Raw genomic sequence first — 26,913 nt, 5'->3', positions numbered from 1 at the left:
GCGCGTGGGGGTGGGGAGCAAGTCATAAAAAGGGAATTGGACTCATTCAGTGGCTTTATCTATAACCAACGTCAAAACAAAATACTAAGTGTAAGACCTCACAGATGAAACAACATTAAATTACAATAATCACAATGTATGGAAAACACTACTGAGTCCAGAGCTTGTGATTAACCGTTATGTTTTCACATGTTTACAGAAGTTAGATGGATTTTTGGATTTTAGTCGGATTGGGTTCCCCCAATCCCCTGCCCATATTACCCATCTCTTGACTGATTCTTGTTACCTCTTTCCCTTGCAATTATCAATCAAATGCTTTGTATAATCTATTTTGAAGAACCCTTTATGTCTTCATTATGATGCAATTAACTGGTCTGCTCTCTGCTATAGCTTTTAACAAGGGTTAGCATGTGTCTACTTTATCCAAGCTATTTTCTCTTTTCTCGTACCGAGTTCTCTTTTTGGATAACAGGTCAATTGTAGGTGAGAGGATGTGTGGGTACATGAGCTTTTCCAAGGCCTCTGCCTAGGCAGCTCTTAAGCTGATTGCCAATTGGTGAGAGCCGCTCAGTGACAACTTGTCTTCTGACCATTATTTTCCACAGTGGTGCAACCATATTGGCAAATTAGCAGACTGCAGTTGTGAAATCTTCCATGCCAACTACACATTCCTGCTCCAGCTTTTCCATTTCTCTCTCAATAGATATGAATTTAAAATTTGACAAACATCTTCCTTAATTTTTAAACTTGATAAAGATGCTCCTGATAAATGCACTTTGCGGCTTAGGAAGGAACCACACAGACGAGGAAGGTCCATAGGAAAATAGGAACAGGAGTAGACCATTCAGCTCTTCGAGCTTGTTTGGCCATCCCATTAAATCATGGGTGATCTGTATCTTAATTCCATCTACTCGCCTTAGTTCTGTAACCCTTAATACTCTCTGCGAACAAAAATGTATCAGTTTCCGTTTTGAAATTTTCAAGTGGCCTAGCCTCAACAACATTTTGGTGGTGATAGTTCCAGATTTCCATTGCCCTTTGTGTAAAGAAATGCTTTCTGACATCATCCCAGAATAGCCAACTCTAATTTTAAGGTTATACCTCCTTGTTCTGGACTCCCCTAGCAGAGGAAACTCCTTTGATCATCTTAAACACCTCAATTGGATCATCCCTCAATCTTTTATATATAAGGGAATGCAAACCTATGCAACCGCTCCTCATAATTTAACCCTTTAGCCCTAGAATCATTCTGGTGAATCGACACTGCACCCTCCCCCCTCCAAAGCCGATATATCCCTCCTGAGGTGCAGTGCACAGAACTGAATACAGCACTCCAGATAAGGTTTAACCAAAGCTCTGTACAACTATAACATAATTTCCAACTCTTTGTATTGCAGCCCTCTTGATGCTGAGGCCAAAATTCCATTAGCCTTTTTAATTAGTTTTTGTACCTTCTATTAGCTTTCAGTGATTTCTGGACTTGGACCCCTACATCTCTCTGCTCATTCACAGTTCCTAGCTTTTCATCATTTAGAAAATACTCTGATCTATCTTCCTTAGGTCCAAAGTGGATGACCTCACACTTTCCTACTTTGAATTCCATCTACCACAGTTTTGCCCACTCACTGAATCTATCAATTTTCCTTTGCAACTTTCTACTCCCATCTACACTATTTACCTAACTTATTGTCATCAGCAACCTGACATATATGGCTCTCTAGTCCTTCGTCCAAGTCATTTATAAATATAGTGAAAAGCTGTGGCGCCAGTACAGATCCCTGGGGATCACCATTAGTCACATATTGTCAATTTGAGTACATACCCATTATCCCTACTCTCTGCTCCTACCTCCTAACTAATTCCCTATTCAAGCCAATAGGTTGCCTCCAATTCCATGTGCTCACATTTTTGTTAAGTCTCTTATGTAAAACTGTAATGAACTGCTATTATTTGTCAAAAAGTCACGTCATGTAGTGGGCACAGTTCTGCAGATGAGTGCAGCAGCCACTTAAAGTCTGAAAGTCCATGTAACAAACAGCTGTAGGCCCTCCCTTATTACCACGTTACTTATCTCCTCATAAAATTCATCTAGCTTCATTAGACACAACTTACCCTTTACAAAACCATGCTGCTCTCTCTAATCAGATGTTATCGGTCCAAATGATAAGTCACTCTGCCCTAGTATCAGTCAGATTCTAGTAATTTCCCTATAACTGACACTAGGTTGATAAGTTCCTAGCTTATTTCTCTTACCCTTCTTAAATCACGGAGTGACATTGGCAATTTTCCAATCCAAGTGGACAATTCCTGAATTGAGAAAACTTTGGAAGATCATGACTAACACATTAACAATGTCCTCACCTAATTCTTCTAATACTCTTGTCGTGGAAACCATCAGGTCCTGGATATTTGCCTATCTTTAATCCCAATAGTTTCTTCATTGATATTTTTGGTACTTATGTTGAATCTAGTTAGCTCCTCCCCTTGATTTATTTTCAGTTTTTCTTGTATTTCTGGTATTTTATACAAGATATAATGGATAGAAGTAGCTATTTACTACTTCTTCCATTTCCTGATTTCTGATTACAGTATCATCGGTATCTATCAGGAGGGACCCACATAAGCCACCCTCATTCTCTTAGTATATTTCTGAAAACTTTGAGTGTTTAAACTCCTGGTATGTGCTAAGTTACCTTATCACTGCAAGGGCAGAGTTAGGGAATAGCACTGTCCTCACTGTATTAAAAAATGGAAACAAAATCAATGCAGTTCTCACTCAAAAGATCTGAGCTTTGAATTGCAATGGGAGCTCTCCTGATTCCCTGTCGTAACTTGAGTGGAAACCCTGGAGAAACGGTGTAAATGGCCATTCACAGGAGAATCAAAGGAGATAGGGGAAGCGTTAAATGAATATTTTTCGTCAGTATTTACAGTAGAGAAAGAAAATGTTGTCGAGGAGAATACTGAGAGTCAGAGTACTAGGCTAGATGGGATTGAGGTTCACAAGGAGGAGGTGTTAGCAATTTTGGAAAGTGTGAAAATAGATAAGTCCCCTGGGCCAGATGGGATTTATCCTAGGATTCTCTGGGAAGCCAGGGAGGAAATTGCAGAGCCTTTGTCCTTGATCTTTATGTCGTCATTGTCGACAGGAATAGTGCCGGAAGACTGGAGGATAGCAAATGTTGTCCCCTTGTTCAAGAAGGGGAGTAGAGACAGCCCTGGTAATTATAGACCTGTGAGCCTTACTTCGGTTGTGGGTAAAATGTTGGAAAAGGTTATAAGAGACAGGATTTATAATCATCTTGAAAAGAATAAGTTCATTAGCGATAGCACGGTTTTGTGAAGGGTAGGTCGTGCCTCACAAACCTTATTGAGTTTTTCGAGAAGGTGACCAAACAGGTGGATGAGGGTAAAGCAGTGGATGTGGTGTATATGGATTTCAGTAAGGCGTTTGATAAGGTTCCCCACGGTAGGCTATTGCAGAAAATACGGAAGTATGGGGTTGAAGGTGATTTAGAGCTTTGGATCAGAAATTGGCTAGCTGAAAGAAGACAGAGGGTGGTGGTTGATGGCAAATGTTCATCCTGGAGTTTAGTTACTAGTGATGTACCGCAAGGATCTGTTTTGGGGCCACTGCTGTTTGTCATTTTTATAAATGACCTGGAAGAGGGTGTATAAGGGTGGGTTAGTAAATTTGCGGATGACACGAAGGTCGGTGGAGTTGTGGATAGTGCCGAAGGATGTTGTAGGGTACAGAGGGACATAGATAGGCTGCAGAGCTGGGCTGAGAGATGGCAAATGGAGTTTAATGCGGAAAAGTGTGAGGTGATTCACTTTGGAAGGAGTAACAGGAATGCAGAGTACTGGGCTAATGGGAAGATTCTTGGTAGTGTAGATGAACAGAGAGATCTTGGTGTCCAGGTACATAAATCCCTGAAAGTTGCTACCCAGGTTAATAGGGCTGTTAAGAAGGCATATGGTGTGTTAGCTTTTATTAGTAGGGGGATCGAGTTTCGGAGCCACGAGGTCATGCTGCAGCTGTACAAAACTCTGGTGAGACCGCACCTGGAGTATTGCATGCAGTTCTGGTCACCGCATTATAGGAAGGATGTGGAAGCTTTGGAAAGGGTGCAGAGGAGATTTACTAGGATGTTGCCTGGTATGGAGGGAAGGTCTTACGAAGAAAGGCTGAGGGACTTGAGGTTGTTTTCGTTGGAGAGAAGGAGGAGGAGAGGTGACTTAATAGAGACATATAAGATAATCAGAGGGTTAGATAGGGTGGATAGTGAGAGTCTTTTTCCTCGGATGGTAATGGCAAACACGAGGGGACACAGCTTTAAGTTGAGGGGTGATAGATATAGGACAGATGTTAGAGGTAGTTTCTTTACTCAGAGAGTAGTCGGGGCGTGGAACGCCCTGCCTGCAACAGTAGTAGACTCGCCAACTTTAAGGGCATTTAAGTGGTCATTGGATAGACATATGGATGAAAATGGAATAGTGTAGATCAGATGGTTTCACAGGTCGGCACAACATCGAGGGCCGAAGGGCCTGTACTGCGCTGTAATGTTCTAATTCTAATCTAATTCTCTGGGCTTTCCACTGAAGTTACAGTGGGAGATCAGGAGAAACCCTGCAGAATTTCACCATGTAACAATCCCTACCAAAAGGTCTTTGTTGACATTGGGCCCAGCATTGATGTTCCACAAGATTGATCAACTTGCTGAGAATCACGATCAAAACTTCATGAAAAAAGAATGACACTTGGCTGAGGTACCAACAGCATAAGCCTTGCCTCTAGGGTAGGAAAGGGTAAGGAGGGAACATCAAAGGAAAAAAATGAACAGAAAAAGGAAATACTCTGTCTAAAATAAGCATGGTAAATGGAATATTTATTGTGATCAATAACTACACCTGTGTGCAGACAGTTAACTCATTACCATTTATAAAACTATTAAATCTAAATATTCCAGATAAATTTCAGTTAATAAACTACACAGAACACATAAATTGTGCTCCCAGGGGCCACGTGTATATTCTCAGTAAGGGGGACTGCTTGTACAAGGACTACAAAGTACAATCACTGCAGACTCAAAAAGAGTTCAACCAAGATCAGTTGTAATAGTTAAAAAAAAACTATTTCACTGTTGAATGTGTGGGCTATTGTTGGAAGACGGTGGTGAATAATAGCATAGCAACAGTACTACTGTAATCACTGGTGGTAACCATGCTGTTCATCATGGCTGTTCCTGCCAGAATTTCACTGGGAAACAAATGAAAATGGGATGGAATAAATTGCTCTGTTTGGCAAAAAGCATAAAAGAAATGCTTGCTAGATATAGTACAGTTTGAAAACAAAAAGGGTCTAAAATTACACCATGGCATACATGCATATGAATGCTTAATACTTTTGGCTGAAATTCCACTCTTGGCTAATTAATTGAGATTTTAATATGTTTAAAATAAATAGAACAATACCTCTACTAAAATAGCTGAGAAAGGAAATTCAGACAAATGCCTTAAATATTTTATATGTTTGTATCCTGCAGCCAGGATCTTTAGAAATGAGGCCTTCAGCACAGATAAACAGAGGATACACGATGCACAATAGTGGAATCTGGTGGGATCACTTTGTTTCTTTTCAGATACTCTTTATTAAGAAGGTGTCAAAATAGCCACTAACCCCCCCAACCACTCAATTTTTTCAATTCATTCACGGGATGTAAGCGTCACTGGCAAGGTCAGAATTTATTCATTTATTGCCCAACCCTAATTGCCCTCTCCTCTCACTGAAATAGATGGCTTATGCTGTCATGCAGTTTCAAAGACACTGATTTTTAGTGTCATATTTTGTTTGGTATCGCTCCTGTGAAGTGCCTTGGGACCTTTTACTATGTTAAAGGTACTATATAAATACAATCTGTTGCACATCATCCAAGTGGCCTTTCTTCATGTGTGAGTCTAGACGGTGAGCACTGGCATCATATTTAATTGGTGGGGGGGGGGGGGGATGGACGGGAAGGGGTTGTTGGGAGGGTAATCACAATACAGCTTAATTCTCTCCATACCTGATATTTGTTCATGCAATTTCTAGCTGCCCAGGAGCAGATATCTGAGCTCATTTTCCATCCTTAGTCCAGGAGTGCCAGGCTAATTTTAACACATCAAACATTATCTGGCTGAGACCAGCTGATGCTGGGCAAACTGGGGATCAATGTTGGGTCCTCACTGGTCTGTACAGCTTAATTCCACAGACAGTGCATTTACCAATTGAACCACACAGGGCAACTAAAGTGTGGGGATAATTACATGTAAAATAGTATTACATTGAATTTTTCATTTTAGTTTAGTGGGAATTTTTTACATATGTAAAGCACACTTGAAAACAGCCAATTATGTCAAGTGAGGCACCTTACTGATAAGGCCCTTAGCAGGAAAGAAGGATTAAATTCACAGATCTGTTTTGAGTTGCTGTGATTCCACTGTTGAGTGAGTCATTGTGTTAGTGTTAACATTTAGTTTCACAGTTCCCCACAAAGCTAAAACAATCTGAATACTTTGGCAAATACCATATGTTAAATGATTCATTCAATAAAGAGTCGATTCTGCAAATAACGGATGAAAGATCATGGGGAGCACATGCCTGAATTCCTGATAGGTGCCTTCTGGTGACTCAGTGCTGGGAACGTGATTTGGTAAAAAGACACATCGTGATGAAGAAGCAAGTTGCATCAGACACCCCCATTTTAATTACTGGAGTTCAGAGACAGGTATCAAGACTTATATTCCCACTAGCTATGTTCCGGAATATTTCATTGGCTTCCATTTTGGTGCAATTTATTGTTAAAATAGCATCTACAGGAGCATGCCATGATCAAATAAGTCAGCTAACATACTTGTATAGTGGTGATCTGAGTGCTTTACTGGTAATGAGAGGAGAAGATAACTGAGCAGTGTGCCTGCGGGCTGCCTTTATCTTTATTTTGAATTGGGTGTGCTATGGTGTCTGTGAAGGAAAGGGATCTTCTATGCAGGCCTCCATGAAGGGTCCCAGACTATTAAGGAAATGGTGACCCTCACTTGCTTTGGCTGGCTATGCTTACCCATTGTTTCGTGGTGTCAAGATGGAGGTTTTTCACAGCAGTAGGATGCCACTCACAGTAAAAATCCATGCACTGTGAGGGGTCCTTGCACCTCAAGGAGGAGGAAGAATCACTTCAGGTACGTGAATGGGTTTGGGAGGGTATCATCTTGATTTTTAAATGGGGAACCAGGCTTATTGAACCAGCAAGCTAGTTAGTAAAGAATGAACCTACAGTATATTAACACCAGTCACCTTCTCCAGCCCTCTCAAGAAAACATTTCAATTGTGCTTGAATTTCATACTGCTTCACTTAGAGCATCTGGAAGCTGAGCCTCTGAATTTTAGTAATTGTAAAGACATCAGAGGTTTCCTGCAACATTCTATTTCTCTTCCAATGTAAGCATTGCCTAAGTGGCATGATTATACAATGGTAAAGAGCGAGAGGTTGATCACAGCACGATTCATTTGGATTTATACAGTAGAACGATTATACTCAAAGGCATTTTCTCTGATTCTACATTACCTTGATTTCAAAGTACAACCAGCTTTCGAAATGCACACAAAATCCTTTTTACACAATTTTTAAAAAGTGAAAAATTCAGAAAGCTAGAAAAGGAAATACAATACTAAAAATAAATAATTTCTGAAAGATTGTTTAGGCCTCCCTGATATTTCAGGCACTGCATAATACCCGACTCAGCCATTCAGACCAGGAAATCTCACAGTCTGATCCTTTGTCTGGACTGAGGTAAATGATCTCATTCAGGGCAGTACACTTGTGCTACAGTTGGCCTCAGTGTCCTGGGCTAGAAAAAGAAAAGCCTCAGCCAGGGTTTCCACTCCTGATCATTAGGCATATTTGTCTCAGTTGGTAGTGCTCGCATCTCTGGGTTGGAAGTTGTGGGTTCGAGCCCCACACTAGGGCTTCAGTGCATAATCCAGGCTGACATTCCAGTGTAGTGCTGCACTGTTAGAGGTAGTAGCATCATGGTTTGGATGAGATATTTAACACCCTACTGAGGTGGATGTTAAAAGATCCTATAGCACTGAAGATGGACAGGGAGTTGTCCTGGTGTCCTGATCAATATTCTTCCCTCATACAAACACCACCTGCTGGAGTATTTCCAGCACCTGCTGTTTTTATTTCAAATTTCCAGCATCCACAGTATTTTGCTTTTATTTTAGTGTTTAATCACTGCCACTTCTCTTCCAGGAATGCCAGACCTACTGAGTATTTCCAGCACTTTCTGTTTTTATTTCAGATTTCCAGCATCCGCAGTATTTTGTTTTTATTCACCTGCGAGCACATTGATTAATGTCATGGCTCCCCGTGAGAAGTTGGCGCTGCGTTTTGTCCACATAACAATCACCAAACTTCAAAATATAATTGATTGTGTGAAGAGTCTTTGTCCGAAACATGCTATATAAACTCAAGTATTCTGTTTTTAATTCCAATTGCCTGCTGGAAAGTACACGTAGTTGGACATCAGGCACTCAATAGCCTACCAAAATTACTGTCTGGTCTTACAGGAGTAAAGCACATGTGCAGAGTACCAGAAGGCTATAGGTGCCTCTGAAACTATACCCTAACTGAGTCACTGTCTTCATGGGAAGAATGGAGAAACGGGCATAATAACTCTTCAACCGCAGATTAATTTCACTAACATATGATGATAATCAAGGTCATTCACATGTGGCTTTCACAGAAAATTCACTGAGTTTAAAAAAATTCAATTCATTCATCATTACAAACTTGGATAATACACTGTTCAGCACATGGCAACCCACCCTGATTGTTCTGCAACATCATATACTTTGACTCACCATGAGCAATGTCATAGGAGATCCAATCTAAATTTAAGGAAAAATTACTTCCGAGTTAAAAGCTTATGTGCTGACTCTTAACCAAGAAGCACCATTTTTGTGATGTTTCCAAGGTTGGACATGGCTATCACATTGCTCAGCCATCAGCACCCCTCTACTTCGCTCAACAAGTGGCTGCTGTCCATGACATGGTGGACTGTGGAAGATCTCTGAAAGGAATGAACTTAAAGCTTGAATCTTCTTTATTGATCCAAGCTTTATGTTTCTGCTGCTCTGCTGCAATATCCTACATGCCCAGCATCACAGTGGGCTTTCCTATCAGGTAATTTCAAGAAATAAGCCTACTCAACAATTCCCTAATACAACACCATAATAGCAACCATGTGTGCCCAAATACCGAGGGTGCATCATTCCTAGGTGCCATGCCATGCCACCAGCAGAGCCTCGCGTGAAGCAGGTGGCTTATCAGAAAATCACAGGTGCTTTGCCTGTGATTTTCTGCCTACTGCCATTAATGAGAGGAGGCAAAGCATCCAAGATGTTACTGCCCTGAATGTCGGCTAACCACTTGATTGCAAGGGCCTCAGTCAAGCAGGATACAGTCTTCACTTGACGCCCATACACATATACTTTCCATTAGGGGTTGGAATCCTACATGGTATTTTCTTCTCCAGCTCGTGAGAACTGAGGGCAATTGTACCCTCCGACTGGAGCATAAATTACACAAGTAAAGCATGCACAGGCTGCTGAACATTTATTTATGAAGTGAAGATTACTGCCTGATTAAAGTCTGATCCATTTATTCTGTAAATATAACCAATGACCTTTACGGGAACTTAATGTACTTGCTGGTTAGTTTAATAACACATGTTCAATCTTACAGGACAAACTACACATTTCACTTGTAAATGCTTAAAAGAGAGTTAATAATTGACAGGCTTACCTTGGAACTGGCTGACCTGTTGAACAGGATATGGATTCCTCTGCTGGTCCTTGCACTGTGGATGTGGTCTGGGGAGATGCTGCTGCATCTGGTCGTGTTGCTGTTGCTGTAACTGCTGCTGCTGATGGAAGGAAATCAAGCCCATTAATTTTACCATTACAGGTCGTGGGGAAACCAATACTACAATCGTACTGTTATAGGCAGAGCAATGGTTACAATCTCTAGTGAAGCAGTAATGCATCTTCAACATGTTTTTTCAAACACTTACTTCATCATTTAAAAATTCTTTCCTACATAGTCATTAAAAAAAGTTACTTTGATTTTTCTCCCCCTCTCATAATGGTTCCCCATTCAAAATCAAATGTTATGAAAGTGACTTACAAAACCATGGGAAATGAGGAGAACCTAGGTGTCAGAACCTAGCTGGAAGAAAACAAACTTACAGTATTACACTTGATCTGAAATGTATTGAGATCTGGCATTACTACGCTACAACTTCCTTGACTTGTACATGTTGAGTGAGACCTCTAGCAATGGTGCTTTCAGGGCTGTGGCGTTTTGCTACCTACAGTGTGACTGCTAGCTAGTACCAACTCATCCCCTCACACAAGAACTTGTTATTCATGTTTACTAATCCTTTCAGTGAATTTGATTTGAGGCAAACTATATAAACTATAAGATAATTGCAACCAATTTCAAAAGCCCTGAAATGCAGTAAGAGCTCTCCTGAGCTCAAACCATAACTTTACTGGGACATAGAGAAATGGTGAAAATGACTGAAAGCAGCCGTCCCTCCCAGTGATCTGCCGATTTCGGCCACAGTTATAGCCAGACACCAGGAGAACCCCCGTGGAATTTCCAGGCCAAAGTGTTTTACACAGATGTTTTTCTCTCCATTTGCTTCTCACTCTCAAAAATTCTTCATTTGTTCTCCGAAGGTGGTGTCTTGTGCTGAGGTATGGCTGGCACTTCACTGAGATTCACTGCTTAGTGATGAGCAGCAGTTACCCCGATTCCAGGAGACTGTAGCAAACTGTAGCGCCCATACCATGACTAGAGCCGAGATCAGCTAACTCAGCCATTGAACTTGGGACCTTTCTGTTTTGCCCACTGGCCTACCAGAAGTGTGATGTTCTTTCACAGCTGATTTCAATATAAATACACTAAAATCTCTTTGAACTGTGTCCCATCATTAATCATTTCTACTACTGCTTACGAATTGATTGGGTGTATATGTACACAGTTATAATAGACCCCACCACTGGTAAATTTACTAATGTGGATTCCTCTTGAGATGCTGGCATTTATATAAAAGAGAGATTTTGGGATCCCCACCATCACAATGGGGTAACTTTCAACTTTACCACTTGGGCAGTAATCGAATGGAGTGGGTCTCCTGCTCTTTATACAACCCACCTGATCTTCATTCTATTGAAATCATATAATCATGAAACTTTTCTATGGCTGTAGTTAAGAGCGCTATCCTTTTTGGATGTCTCTGCTGGTACTGTTATTTAAGGAATGAAGATTCTTTAAGAGTACAGAGATTGTTGAACCTGGTCGGAAGGGTATTTGATGAGTAGAACTGTTGATGAAATCGGCTCTCAAAGAATTTTGACGAAAGTAAAGAGTGTTATTAACAGTGAGAATCACCCCTTGTCCCAATATTATTGTTGGATGCGTTCAGGGAAAAGGCTACAATACCTTAAATGCAGGACAAATCGGTTCTTGAACTCGATCGTGCCTTTCTCCATAAGAACCTTAACAGGAGCCTGATGAATGGATGAGGATATGCACTCATGATAAAACTCATTAATTGATTATTTCAATGTACTGGAATTTGTTTTTTAACATCTATTTTAATCAAGTTAGGCTTTTTGGGATAGGGTAATTTTCTTTCTTTTTATTGTTGTTATTCATATGTAATTTTAATGAATGAGCAATGTACCTGAAATGAATTTCCATATGGACAATAAACTGAAATTGAATTGAAGGATGGGTGATCCACCCTGCCAGATTACTGCCCAGGCAGTGAAGGTGAAAATCTACCTTGATATGTCTGGCCTTGTGATATCCTCTCTATCACAAAAACTGCTTCCACCTCTCTAATATCGCTCTCCCTTCTGCTCCAAATTCAGCCCATCTCCTGCTGAAACCTTCATTCATGCCTTTGTTACCTGCAGACTAGATTATTCCAATGGCTCAACCAAGCTTTTACCCTTACCTTCCATAAACTAAACTCATCTAAAGCTTTTCCCACATCAAGGCTGGAATTTTATGCCCCCCACGGGAGTGGGTTGGAGGCGAGGGCGAGCGTAACATTGAATGGAAGGCGGAGGGAGTGGCATACCATTCCTGTCGCCTTCCCGCTACAATCTTATGAGCAGCGGAGGAGGTGACAAATGGCCTGCCCGCTCCAGGCCAATCAAGACCATTAAGTGGCTGGCACAGTGGCGCAGTGGTTAGCACCGCAGTCTCACAGCTCCAGCGACCCGGGTTCGATTCTGGGTACTACCTGTGCGGAGTTTGCAAGTTCTCCCTGTGACCGCGTGGGTTTTCGCCGGGTGCTCCGGTTTCCTCCCACCACCAAAAGACTTGCAGATTGATAGGTAAATTGGCCATTATAAATTGCTCCTAGTATAGGTAGGTGGTAGGGGAATTGAGGGAAGATGGGGATGTGAGAGGGTAATGGGATTAATGTAGGATTAGTATAAATGGGTGGTTGATGGTCGGCACAGACTCGGTGGGCCGAAGGGCCTGTTTCAGTGCTGTATCTCTAAATAAAAAATAAAATAAAAAAGTAGCTAATAAATTATCACTTAAGGGCCTCCTCCCATGCCGCTGGTATATTACTAGTGGTGGATGGGTAACTCAGGAAGCCACCCAGTAAAACCTAGTGGCCTCTTTGTGGGCTGGGGGGTGGGCAGGGGGGGGTGTCATCCTGATTGGGCACTCTGTGCCCCATGAAGGGACCCCCCCCCCCAACAGCACAAGCTGCCCTCACTGTAGTACATTCCCCCACCCCTTCAACCGACTTCCCCGCCTCACTGGCGCCCAGCCAATTGTCCCTGGAGAGGCCCCACACACTCACCTCAATTCCGGAGCCTCCTCCATTGCTGCTCCTCTCACTGGATGCAGCCCCAGCAGCGGCCACTGCTCCCAGTGGCGCTGCTGGAACTGAAGAGCTGCTGGCCCGCCGATTGGTCGGCAGCTCTTGGAGGTGAAACTTCCTGCCTCAGAGGGGTGCAAGTTCCGCCCAAAGCCAATTAAGGGCCTGGACCATGTAAAATCACTACGTGGCTTCCTGGCCTGGCGGAGGTGGGCTCGGCCCCAACTTTTAAGCCAGTGGGCGAGGCCTCCACCCCAACGCAAAATTCTGGCCCAAGTCCCACTTGCCTATCTGTTCTTGCTGTTTCCCAATATCTCAAATTTAAAACTCTCATCCTCATGTTGGCATCCCTTCATGGCCTCACTCCTTCTCTATCTCTGTAACCTACCCCTGAACTGTCTGCAAGAGTTTTCTCAATTAACTTTAATGGAGTCTGGCAGAACCCTTAGACACTCTGGCCTCTTGTGCCCCCGTCCTTTCACTCCACCATTAACAGTTGTACCTTCAGCAGTCCGGGCCTTATATTATGGTACAATCTCTTCATCTTCAAGACCCTCCTTAACACCCATTTCTTTGACCAAGATTTGGGTCACCCCTATTAGCAGCTCCTTCTTTAGCTCAGCGCCCATTTTTTGATTCTGCTTTGGCATGTTTTTCTATGTCAAAGGTGGTATAATAAATGCATATTATTATTGCTGCTGTGATGACCACAGCCCTGTTCACTTTACTGACTTTCCACTTGTGTGAAATCAAACTGCACAGTTATAAGGTTGTTAGTGTAACCTGGAGCAAACTCTATGGCAATGCCCAGAAGGCCCATAAGGAACTGGAGCTGCTCCATGGGAAGGCAGTGTAAAGAGGTTTGGTCCTAACAATCCAAGCTCCAAGACAGCAGATGAAACTTGGTCATTCCCATCAGCTTCCCTAAAGTATACAACTGACAGAAAACAACAAGTGGATTTGTACTTCTAATTTCCAAATGCTTCCCCCTGGAGAATACCTGTTTATTTTTGAGTTTTCACATTTTATTTCTATTCATGAAGGTGCAGTATTAGAATAGTTCAATCTCCAAAATCTGCTCATGACCAGAAACTCTATATAAATGTTGATCCTGGTAGAACATGTAGAAACAGAAGTGTTCAGAGTCCATTTGCTGTAGGCCAAGGTCTTTTGAATATTCGTGCCAGAACTCAATAGATTTCAGCATAAGTGTGACCTCTAAGGTTTAGATTCTTTCTATTTTCTCCTAATTCTTCCTCAGGAGCTGTTAAAAGAAAACTTCTAGAGCTGGGGGAAAATGATAAGTGTCAGGTTTCGGATTATCAACATGTCTGAGCTCCTGCAGTTCCTGCTCAGGTACGGTTCAGGAGACTGATTTTTCACTGAGCTCTGGCCTCACCTGCCATTCTCCACATGCTGAGTTTACATAGTGAATGTTGGCAGGTTACCTGAACATGGGAGAATCACAGCCAAGCCTCATGCATACATAGCCTGCATGTGGTCACTGCACGGTAATCAGGTGCAGCAACCCTGGTTGATTTTTCTCTCCACTAGCCCAAGGACACTGCAGACGGTCACAGCATCCTTAAAGCAGATCATAACAAATCTAGGATTGATTCTGGAAGCATCCTGACCTGTGTTGCTCAGTATCATATCACACGGCACAGCTATCCACAGAGTATTCAAGATTCCATTTATAGCTTGGATGCGCGACACTTCCAGAGTCTCTGCTTTACTGGGGGGTGGCTCTCTCACAGGTAATGGAGTGGCTTATTAGTTTAGTTTAGTTTAGAGATACAGCACTGAAACAGGCCCTTCGGCCCACCGAGTCTGTGCCGACCATCAACCACCCATTTATACTAATCCTACACTAATCCCATATTCCTACCACATCCCCACCAGTCCCTATATTTCCCTACCACCTACCTATACTAGGGGCAATTTATAATGGCCAATTTACCTACCAACCTGCAAGTCTTTTGGCTTATGGGAGGAAACCGGAGCACCTGGAAAAATTGTGGATGATGAACAATCTGTGATTGTTCAAGAAACCACTCGCTGCATTGGCATAGGGTCTCAGAATATTTTTCTCATTTATATATTGAATGAGATTTCATAAAGAATGGGTTTAACTAAGTGGTTTACATGATAAAGAAAGAAAGAGTTGAGCATCAATGGACAGCCAAGTGCCAGTACTGTATTATACTGGAAAACAGAGAAGAGATCGATTGATTTCAAGGTTGAGAGCACAGGCAGAGCTCTTTATCCTGCTTATATTCAGTTCTCCTGCAAAATACACAAGAAGAACATTCCTAGTATCCAAATGCAGAAGCACTGTGCACTTGGCCAAAGCTGGAATAGAAGGATGGGGAGAAAAATTAGACTGCTTTTACACAGCATCTAGTTGGCATGAGAGTGGCACAGGCACAAATCAGGGAGATTATCACCTGCTCTAAAAGGAAGTACATGATGTGGTTCAAGCCCTCTCTGTGCTGAGGTAGCAGGTGCCAACCAGGGTAACAGAAAGGGGCTACAATCAGCCTCAGCACCTCTGGCTTGAGTAAGGGAGAAAAATTATCAGCCCTCATGCCTGATTGCTATCCCATGACACCTGCTAGAAAGTGAATAACTGTGGGGTGCGTCCGGTTAGGCATGGATTGTACATGGCCGTCATGCTCCCCCCATTGCAATAACCTGCAGACACTCGCTGTCTTGGCTCCCACATGGTGGAGTAAGAAGACCGTCAGCATCCACGGAATTGCACCCCAGCATGAGTTATTGCACTCACAGAATTATTGAATGCTTACAGCACAGAAGGAGGGCATTGGTGTCAGGTCCATGCCAGCTCTCTATAAGAGCTACTCACCTGGTCCCACTCCCCTGTCTTTTCCCCATAGTCCTGCAAACGTTTAGTTTAGTTTTAGTTTAGTTTAGAGATACAGCACTGAAACAGGCCCTTCGGCCCACCGAGTCTGTGCCGACCATCAACTACCCATTTATACTAATCCTACACTAATCCCATATTCCTACCACATCTCCACCTGTCCCTATATTTCCCTACCACCTACCTATACTAGGGGCAATTTATAATAGCCAATTAACCTATCAACCTGCAAGTCTTTGGCATGTGGGAGGAAACCGGAGCACCCGGAGGAAACCCACGCAGACACAGGGAGAACTTGCAAACTCCACACAGGCAGTACCCAGAATTGAACCCGGGTCGCTGGAGCTGTGAGGCTGCGGTGCTAACCACTGCGCCACTGTGCCGCCCCTGTTTCCTCTTTAGATAATTATCCAATTCCCTTTTGAAAGCCACGATTGAATCTGCCTCCACTACAGTCAGGCAGTGCATTCCAGATCCTAACCACTCACTGCATAAAAATATTTTTCCTCATGCTGCCTCTGGTTCTTCTGCCAATCACCTCAAATCGGTGTCCTCTGGTTCTCAAATATTCCACCAATGGGAACAGTTTCTCTCTATCTACTCTGTCCAGACCCCTCATGATCCTGAACATCTCTACCAAATCTCCTCTCAACGGTCTCTTCACTAAGGAGAACAGCCCCAGCTTCGCCAATCTATCCTCATAACTGTAGTCTCTCATCCCTGGAATGAGCCTTGTAAATCTTTTCTGTACAGTCTCCAATGCTTTCACATCATTCCTGAAGTGTGGTGCCCAGAACTGAACACAATTGATGGTGGCATAGTGGTATTGTCACTAGGCTAGCACTCTAGAGATCCAGGCTAAATGGCAGTTGGTGGAATTTAAATTCAATTAATTAATAAAATAATCTGGAATTAAAAGCTAGTCTCAGTAATGGTGCCATGAAACTATCACTGATTGTTGTAAAAACCCATCTGGTTCATTATTGTCCTTTAGGAAAGGAAATCTGCTGTCCTTATCTGGTCTGGCCTACATATGACTCCAGGCCACAGCAATGTAGTTGACTCTTAACTGCCCTCTGAAATGTCAGTTGCCAAGGGAAATTAGGGATGGCAACAAATGCTGGCCTTGCCAGCGATGCCCACATCGCATGAAAGAATAAAAAAAATGCTTTCTTAACCACTTTCTCAACCTGCCCTGCCACCTTCAACCTACACATATATCCTCAGGTTCCTTTGCTCTTGCACCCCTTTTAGTATTGTATACTTTATTTTCTATTGCCTCTCCTGATTACCCACGTCATTAATGTATATCAAGAAAAGTAGTGAGCCTAATACCCACCCAAAGGGAACCAACCTCCTATATACCTTCCTACAGTCAAAAAACAATCATTGACCATTACTCTCAGTTTCCCATCACCCAGCCAACTTTGTATCCATGATGCTGCTGCCCCTCTTATTCCATGGGCTTCAACCTTGCTGACAAGTCTGTTATGCTGTTATGTGGCACTTTATCGAACATCTTTTGGATGTCCATATAAACGTCAACCGTATTACCCTCATCAACCCTCTGCTACTTCTTTGAAAAACGCAATCAAATTAGTTAAACAGGATATGTCCTTAACAAATCTGTTGGGTTTCTTAATTAATCCACACTTGTCCAAAACCAAAAGGGGTGAAAAGGGCAGAATTGGGGGAGGAGGAGAAAAGTCGAATCCAATTTTAGCCTCCTACACACGATAAGAACAGGCTATGTGGGGTGGGGGGGGGGGGGGTGGGGATTAAATTTAGGGGAGTAAACCAATGTGACATCGTAAACAGTTGAAAATGGTCATTTGCATTCTTTCTCCAGGGGTTCTGCTGGTCTCCCACTTAAGTTATGACAGGAGATCGGGATAAGTCTTACATAATTTACAGGCCCACATGTTTATGTAATGGTGGGACATGATACTTTGACGTTATCACTTAACATACCAACTTGAGGACCTTGGCACAAATGGTGCCAAAAACAAAAACATTAAAATCAGGCCAGCAGCAATGGAGGATGTCTTGGGGCAGGTGTTCGGGGGCAGGAGGAATGGAGCGAGTTAGTGGATGTAAAGTGGTTCCATTATAACTGAGAGTCAGAAAGCAAAGGTGATTGAAAACCAAACAGACCGGAAAGGAGCAAAGCAAAGCTGGAGGAGAACAAACATGCCACTGTTAACAGGAAAATATTTCTCTGGACCATTGTGATTGACATGGGAAAGAAATGGTGACACAAAGATGGAGATAGAGTTAAAAGACGATATAATATTTGTTTACAGATAAATCGCATGTGTGAAAGTGAGCTGAAGCATACTTGTGAAAATGATGACGACCTCAGGGTGAACTCACATGGGTCATGCCATTTTCAACACCATTTTGAACTAGCTCTGGACTTAATTCAGGAATTGCTGACCACCATGCTCCTTTGAGGTTATGAGACAACAAGAGACAGCCCAGTCACCACCCTGTAACCCCAACACCACCTAGAATGAACATTTACCTGCTCTAGCAACTGCTGCTGTTGTCTCTGCTCCCTGAATAGCTGCTGCTTTTGCTGTTCCATCATGTGAAGCTGATGCATTCTCTGTCTCTCTTGCTCCATCAGCAACTGTTTCATCATGACTGCCTGCTGCTGGTTTCCAAGGTAACTAGGGCCTCCAGGGTTACCAGTCATAGAGCCAGGCACTGGGACCCCGGTGCCAGAGCCAGGACCAGGGGGCTGTACGGATGCTGCCGGACGAGAAACTCCCGCTGGATTCTGATCCTGTGTGGAGGAAAGAACTGTCTCAGTGACAGAAGAACATACAGGATATTACAAAACCACAAACAAGATACACTGTGGAGGTGAAACCCGCAACCTACAAAAATATTACAATTATAATAACTCCCTTCTACCAATTGTTAAGTTACATAGCTTGCCCCTGCACGATTCCAAAATCATCTGGGGGAAAGGGGTGACCGGTTTCCAGGCCTCTGAAAGTAACGTTACCGAGCTAGTTGTTAGGGAGCTGGTTTTTCCCTCCATTTGCTTTCATACAACACCTCCCAGCAAATCTGGCTAAAGTGGAAGAGCCATCAAGTGAAAAAGTTGTATGTGTATATAAGGGGAGTGGTGGGGGAGGGGGGAGGGGGGAGGGGAAGACCTGAATATATAAAATAAAGCTCTCAGCGTAGCTCATTAGCAGAGTAAAACAAGCAGCACCCATTGTAATGCAACACCCAATTAGATTAAATCATATAATATGTCTCACAGCAAGCATATATTTCATTGCCGTGCAAAGTGACTTTTTGTAGGCTATGAAACCCAGGGGATTAGCAGCTGTAGTTTTATTTCAGCCTTTTAAACAACCAGTGGCTTTACTTTACTTAACATTAGCCACGATGCTGCTGCATTCTCAGTTGAAGATTAATTTTGTCTGGCTTTGTTACAGTAAAATGTTATGTCTCCCCTGCCACTAGTACAATACCACAGATCTACAGGCAGGTCTCCAGTATACTGCAGTCTTACTGGCTTGTTTATTACATTTAAGCATTAAGACATTATTCAGTAAATTGAAAGGCTGACATCTTAAGAGTCACAGCATTAAAAAAAAAAGCCCACACAGTACAATGAACAGTTCTTTATCAGAAGAAAGCATGCATTTGTTTCAGAGGATAATTACAACCTTCACTTTTGACAACTGTAAGTATGAATTCACAAAGACTTGTCTCAAATATTAATATTTACACACATCACATACCAGCCTGCAGCACCATATATTTTTGTTAACATTTTGAGGCTAGGCCACAATTCAGTTGGGGGTGGGGGGGAAGGTTTTAAAAAAAATATATATATTTATTTCACCACTCCCAATTTTCTCCCTTCACCCCTTTTCTAAGGGTGGTGGTTCATATTACAATACAGATTCATGGACCCAAAAAACCCTATGGTACCGTGTATATGTGAGTCCGGACAATAAGAGGCAGCAGGCTATTCAGCTCTGTATATGATTTTGTTTTTCTTATTCTCAGGATGTGGACATCATTATCAAAGCTGCTTTGATTGCATATCCCTTAATTGCCCTCAGAATGTGGTGCTCGGATTTCTCTTGCAATTGTTTTTTACAAACTGAACTTGCTAGGCTACTTCAGAGGGAAGAGAGGGAAGGGCTGGCAGATTCTCTTCCCTCTATGAATTAGCTGGGTTTTTAGCAACAAAACAGCTGTTTTGCTCATTCATAAGCTACTGGATTTCATCTCAACCTCTGGGTTGCTAGTTCAGTCCCATAACAACCTGAGGTGTTACAGCAACTACTAAAACCAATGCTTAAAAGGGCGGCACAGTGGCGCAGTGGTTAGCACCGCAGCCTCACAGCTCCAGGGACTTGGGTTCGATTCTGGGTACTGCCTGTGTGGAGTTTGCAAGTTCTCCCTGTGTCTGCATGGGTTTTCTCCGGGTGCTCCGGTTTCCTCCCACAAGCCAAAAGACTTGCAGGTTGATAGGTAAATTGGCCATTATAAATTGTCACTAGTATAGGTAGGTGGTAGGGAAATATAGGGACAGGTGGGGATGTTTGGTAGGAATATGGGATTAGTGTAGGATTAGTATAAATGGGTAGTTGATGTTCGGCACAGACTCGGTGGGCCGAAGGGCCTGTTTCAGTGCTGTATCTCTAATCAATGACACTAAGTTATCAGAATTAGGGTGGTGGTCTTGAGATTTGAAAGCACCCGTATGGGCAGTATTGGGATGGTTCTCAGCATCCAGCAACATTTTGAAGAGGATCTCAGGGTCAGGTATCACTGGGAGGGGGTTCCAGGATGCTGGGGGCACTGCAGAGAGAGGCTTTGGAAACACTGAAGTACTGGGATCTGGGAGAGAGGGTCCTAGAGTTTGGAAGCATTGGGGAGGGTAGACCCTGGGATTAGGGAGCAATGGAACGTAGCATAGGAGCTTATGAACTGAGAAGGATTCCCAGAATTTAGGAGTGGCTGAGGGAGTTCTGGGATTCAGCAGGAATAGGACGGGGTTTTGGGGCATTGAGGAGGAAAGAGAAGAATGTGACAATACTGGAGTTCCAAGGATTTGGCAGTATTGGAGAGGAGCAGAGACTTTCAAACTTGTGGGGAGGGGGCCCCCAAGAGGATAAGATCTAAACTGTTCTGGGCCTCTTTCAAACCTTCAGGCTGCAACTCCTCCCTTGGCTCCTGCCCATCACCCTTCTCTCTGACCATCTACAGCCCCTTTTCAGCCAATAGGTTTTCCTGCAACTGTTTCCCCACTTGTCTACTTGTCCCTACTTTACCAGAAGCGCAGAATTTAAAAATCAATCCTACAGTACACAGTCAGTGAGTTTACGGACTTATACAGTCTTGACTAATAAACATAAATTTCCACAATCAAACAAAAGTTACTGCATAAAATGCTCAAAAGGTCATTGTATATGCAGTTTCCATGTTTTTAGATACAAAAAACCCCAGAAACCTCAAAAATGGTTTATAAAATAGATTTCTAACTTAATTTTCAACTGTAATAATCCACTGACTAAAAATAAATTAATTCACAATAAGTAATGACAGTTAGAAAATAAAACAGAGAAATCACAGGTGGAACTAATCACAATTGTTGTCTGTCACAATAAAGAGCAGAATTTTTAAGTAAATGTCATCAATATGCCAGAAATAAAATTTGCAGATTCAATCCTTAGCTTGTTTGAAAATCTTCTGGGAAAGCAAAGAAACTCCCAAATCCTCAGTGAAATGAAGGTATCCTGCAATTTAAACTAGTACACAGATTACAAGCTGAAAAATTCAGGAAACTCTACATGACCAAAGTGCACAGATTGTACGTTGGGAAACTCTGTAAATTTCACATGCTCAGAATACACAGATTTGTTTAAAACCTCTGTCGAACAGTTGTGAAGTAAACATATCCAGTTGAAGCCCAGGCTTTTGTGACAGACTGCTTTGAAGTACAAACTTTAATGAGGGTATAGTGGCACAGTGGCGCAGTGGTTAGCACCGCAGCCTCACAGCTCCAGGGACCCGGGTTCGATTCTGGGTACTGCCTGTGTGGAGTTTGCAAGTTCTCCCTGTGTCTGCGTGGGTTTTCTCCGGGTGCTCCGGTTTCCTCCCACAAGCCAAAAGACTTGCAGGTTGATAGGTAAATTGGCCATTATAAATTGTCACTAGTATAGGTAGGTGGTAGGGAAATATAGAGATAGGTGGGGATGTTTGGTAGGAATATGAATATGGGATTAGTGTAGGATTAGTATAAATGGGTGGTTGATGTTCGGCACAGACTCGGTGGGCCGAAGGGCCTGTTTCAGTGCTGTATCTCTAATCTAATCTAATCTATATGTAAGGAAGTTTAATAGGCAAACGTATATATATATTATTGTGAAATATATAAATTTACCATGTTGATGTTAATTGTAGTGTGGTAGATAATATAAATAAAATTTATTTGGGAAATTGCAGAAGAACACATTACCCATACCCAGAGTTGAGTATTAAAAATATCATGAATGCTGAATAGTGATAGTCTGTGTCTTTGTTATGAAAACTGCATGATTAATAACGGAGATCTGCATTATAGTGAAGAGAGCTGATTAGGACTGAGGCTGGAATATGATGTTGGAGGGACAGTGAGGCTGAGCGTGGGAGAGTTAGAAAATGCATATCCGAGAGGCTATCTTGTATTAGAGAAATGGAGTTCAGGGTTCAGGTTGTGGTCTACTTTGATGCCATTTTCTAATGATACCACTTTATTGCTGGTGGCTTTGTAATCCGCTTCCGTGTTCATTGTCTAAGAGACAGCATCACTGCCTGGTTTTTTTGCAGGAGGGATATTGTATGATATAATCTGGGGTAAGTGTGGCAAACAAGGAAGAAACTGTTTTAGAATGATGTTATTAAGTAAGGCCAGGGCCCTGGTGATGCTTAAGGACAGATGTTATAGTACTGCGTGTAGAATCTGTGCTAAACAGCAACACCGGCTTTATATTGAAGTGAATTCTCTCCACTCATGGGTATCTTCTCAGATGTGTGCCTATATTTATTTTACCATATTTATTGATAACATTTATTTAGGTTCTGTAGGAATAAAGTGAATAGGTCCAGACTTAATTTAGCTGACATGGGTTGGATGCACAGTTCTTCTTTGTGGTGTGGTGGAACTCATGGTCAGTCAGAATTCCGACAGGGAGCTGGGAGGACGAGGGTCATGTGTCAGAAGGAAGTAAATAGGTGAAATTTGGCTAAATTACAATATATTTGATTATAATTAAGAATGGCACAACATGACAGATGCTTATGCCTGAAAGCATGCTATAAAGGTAAAATGTACAAAAAAGATAGGCTTTATAATGTATATATAGTGGAGTATGCATGTCTGCTCATGTGTGCGGAGCAGGAAGAAGTGAAGGCATCAAAGCCAAGCCCAACCCTATCGTCGCCTGCCATTCAAAGGCACGCCCTTTCCAATGACAATCAGCTTCAAGAACTGGCACTGATATTTTTTTCTCATTCAGAGCCCAAGGGGACACTGAGGCCCTGATTGAAAGGCTCAAGGCTCACAGGAAATTGGGCCTGAGGCCTCATTAGTAATATTTGGATGAGCTGCTGCACCTCCACAGACAGATCAGCCATTTTACAGTGTTAAATATCTGAATGCTCGCCACACTGGCATCGGCTTTAAGGTTAGGTCCTTGAGAAGGAGATGGAATGGCGTGGGGGATTGGGCCGGTGGTGCAGGATGATCGCAGGTACTGTAGAGTCGAATTCCTGCTCTTCCTGGCTCCACAGCAACAGTATTTGTTTCTATAAACTTTCCTTTTGGTGATGGTTGCTGATTGGGCTACCTATTTTAGAATCCTGAGTAGAGCAAGCTCGGCTCCTGCTCTACCCTGTAATATTCAACTTAGCATGAGTGGCCCAGAACAGGCTTAAACCCCTCATGAAAAATGGCTTGACCCAATATCGGATCAGATGACTTTAAGGCGTCCTTGGGTTTGTTGGTCCCTGAAATTGGCCTTCATTGCATCTGTACAATGAAGCTAAGAGATCCTTTTACTACCCCCATATCTGTAGCTTATTCAGAGAACACCACAAATTTAGTGGTAGAAATGTTTATAATGATGGCTTGACAGTTGAGGAGATTACAGTTTGAAGGCAGAAACAATCTGCTGGATGTTACTGGCAGCGTCATGACTCCGTGTTGGGACCATTTCTGGCTCCCAACACAGCTCAAAGTCGTTGCATGATGTACGGCAGAATTTTGCAGGAAGCGACCAATTAGGGCTCGGCTCTGTGACTGCCATCCAATTAGAGATGGCGGAGGCATTCAGGAGGCGGGAGCTAGATGTGACTGGCCCCGTTTAAAGGCTGCCCGTCAGCCACCTGTGTGGCTGCAGGCAGACTGTATCATTACAGAGTGTGCAAGAGTACAGTGCAGCAACATGGTCAGCAACTGTGGAATGGCGGCCCCACGATTCAGCGACATCACCTGGAGGTTCTGATAGAGGTGGTGAGAGCTCGCAGGAAGGTTTCATTTCTTGAGAGTGGCAGGAGACGACTTGCCAGCCAGACTAAGCAGGCATGGCTGGAAGTTGCTTGAGAGGTCACCAGCCGCAGTATGGTGAGCAGGAAGTGGGTCCAGTGCAGGAAGTGCTTCAATGACCTTCTGAGGTCTGACAAGGTGAGTAAGATGCAATGCCCAGCTGGCAGACATGAAGTAAATACATGCTGAGCCCACCTCTGAGCAAAAGGGTCTCAAGGCAGGCATCACCTCGGAACACTTATGACGTATGTGCCCATGTCGACTCCTCACCAGAGGGAAGGACTCACAGCACTTTAGCTTTTGGAATATGTAGAGCTGAACCCATGGATGGTAAATTGTCATGATCATTACATTTGCACGTGCCTCATGATGCTTCCTCATTTGTGTAGTTGTATCAAGTAGATCACAGCTGATGGTCAGCCAGATGTCTGATGAAGCAGCAACTGAGAGGTGGGTGATAGAGTAACTGATGTATTCTCTCTTCCACAGGGCCAATGTCAGAGGAGCAGCACCAGGTGATGTTGGAGGCCTCGACAACCTTAGAGGAAGAGATGCACTCTGAGGATCCACCGTCCTAGGAATCAAGCGCACCCTGCATTAGTGCAGATACACGCACCTCGGTGGGGACTCAGGGCAGTTGGAACAGGTCGCACAAGATGAACAACACATCCATGTGAGCAGGAGCAGGTGATGGTGGCAGCAGCAGCTGTGGACAGTCCCCACTGGAGGAAATAGGACAGCTCCAGCCATGCTCACCTGGCTGGAGATGCTGAGCTTCGGGGGCCAGATAGAAAGTGGGTGCTTGAGGAGCAGCAAAGGGAAATGTATGGCCATCTGTTAGAGTTTCCTCAGGCAGTGTGGGCTTTTAGGCAGAGAATGGAAGAGTCCATACATGTCATGAGCACTGTAAGGTCTCAGCACATGAGCTCCTCCATTGAAAGACTGGCCGACCTCACAGACAGTCATGGGCAGCATTCCACCAATGGATCCAGGAGCAGCGGACTGGCACCAACGGAACATATGATACATTTTGCCGTACAGACCACTCTGTTGCAGTGGTGACGCACAGTTACATGGACGGGTGGGCAGCCAGCCGCTCTCCTGCTCCTGGTCAGTGCAGACATGCAGGTGGGCCACGAAAGGGCTGAGGGAGACAGGGATGATGTAGCTGGAGCCACTCCTGAAGGGACCCCATCTTCTGATGCAGCCCCCTTGACCCTTCTGACATAGACACATGCAATGCCACAAGCCCCCATGATCAAGGTTGCCCTTGCATAGATATAGCTGGCGTGGCCTGTAGTGGCAACCATGAGGATGGGCACCATGGGCATCTCAGCCACTGGGACACACACTAGAGCAAGCCTGCCTCCACACCTGCTTCAGCAACAGGGAGAGCACCCTGCAGAAGCTCTTGAAAGTGTTCAGAGAAACGGCGGTACATTCACTTTGGGTTTCACTTGGGTGCAGCTTGTAACACTTCTGTACATTGCCTGTATGTTTGTAGAATGGAATTGGTAGTGTTTGAACCCTTACATGTGTCATTTCATTATTTTTGGGACATAGCAACAACAGCACAAGATGGTGATTGTGTGAAAAACTATGAGTGGCCGGACCATTTTGTGGCCAATGGAGGTGTACTGCTTGATGACTACTGGACACGAGGAGATGTCTATGTGGTGTAGGGCTATAAATAGCAGAAGAAAATGATGGTAGAGATGTCCGTATGGGAAAATTCCAGTCCAGGATCTGACAGCCTCAGGAGAAGTGTCCCTGGATCAGGGCATCATGGGCTTCCCTGTCATCCTGGTCAGTGTGTTGCCTCACCGCATGAGCTCCAGATGGCCTTGCAGCACTGCCTGCTGGTCCTCATCAACCTGATCCTCCTCCAATAAGGCGGAGTGCTCTTCCACATGGTCCTCCTCCAGCTCAGTCCCTCTCTGCAGGGCCAAGTCATGCAGAGTGCAGCAGACCCCATGATGCGTGACACTCTTGTAGGGATGTACTGGAGGGCAGCCCCTGACTGGTCAAGGCACCAGAACCACATCTTCAGGAGGCCAATGGCTTGCTCAATGCTGGCTCTTGTCGTGAGATGGCAGCGGTTCTATCGCTCCTGCGCGTACATTGTGGGGTTGCGCACAGGTGTCAACAGCCATCTCTTCAAAGGATATCCCTCGGCAACCAGGAGACATCCACAGAGGCTGTCTGGTGGCATGAACAGCTGCGGCTGCCTGAGGATGAATGAATCATAAAGGCTGCCAGGAAACTAACACCTGAAGGAACCGCTTACAATGGTCACACATCAGCTGAATATTGAATGAGCGGAACCCCTTCCTGTTGCTGCTGGGGCCTTGATGGTCACATGGGTGCAGTCAATCACACCCTGCAGCTGAGAGAATCCTGCCATGGAGGCAAACCCCAAGGCCTTCTGTACCTGACTCACCGCATCTGTAGTGAATATGATAAAGTCCGATGTCCTCTCATACCTGGCATCCATCACCCGAGTGATGCT

The 26,913-nt window shown here is 43.6% G+C and overlaps 1 protein-coding gene across 1 annotated transcript in view; it reads right to left on the bottom strand.

Annotated features, from left to right (window-relative positions):
• Positions 1–26,913, bottom strand: part of maml3 (mastermind-like transcriptional coactivator 3) — a 478,739-nt gene that overhangs the window by 7,627 nt on the left and 444,199 nt on the right. Inside the window, exons 3-4 of the mRNA XM_068043522.1 lie at positions 18,366–18,629; positions 9,849–9,969 (exon numbers count right to left, since the gene is read on the bottom strand). Of these exons, the coding sequence (XP_067899623.1) occupies positions 9,849–9,969; positions 18,366–18,629 (385 nt within the window). The remainder of the gene's footprint in view (positions 1–9,848; positions 9,970–18,365; positions 18,630–26,913) is intronic.

Source organism: Heterodontus francisci, chromosome 1, assembly GCF_036365525.1.
Source record: "Heterodontus francisci isolate sHetFra1 chromosome 1, sHetFra1.hap1, whole genome shotgun sequence".
In the NCBI taxonomy this organism is placed as follows: domain Eukaryota; kingdom Metazoa; phylum Chordata; class Chondrichthyes; order Heterodontiformes; family Heterodontidae; genus Heterodontus; species Heterodontus francisci.
The sequence above is the reverse complement of the archived record's forward strand: the minus strand, read 5'-3'. Positions and strand labels throughout refer to the sequence as shown.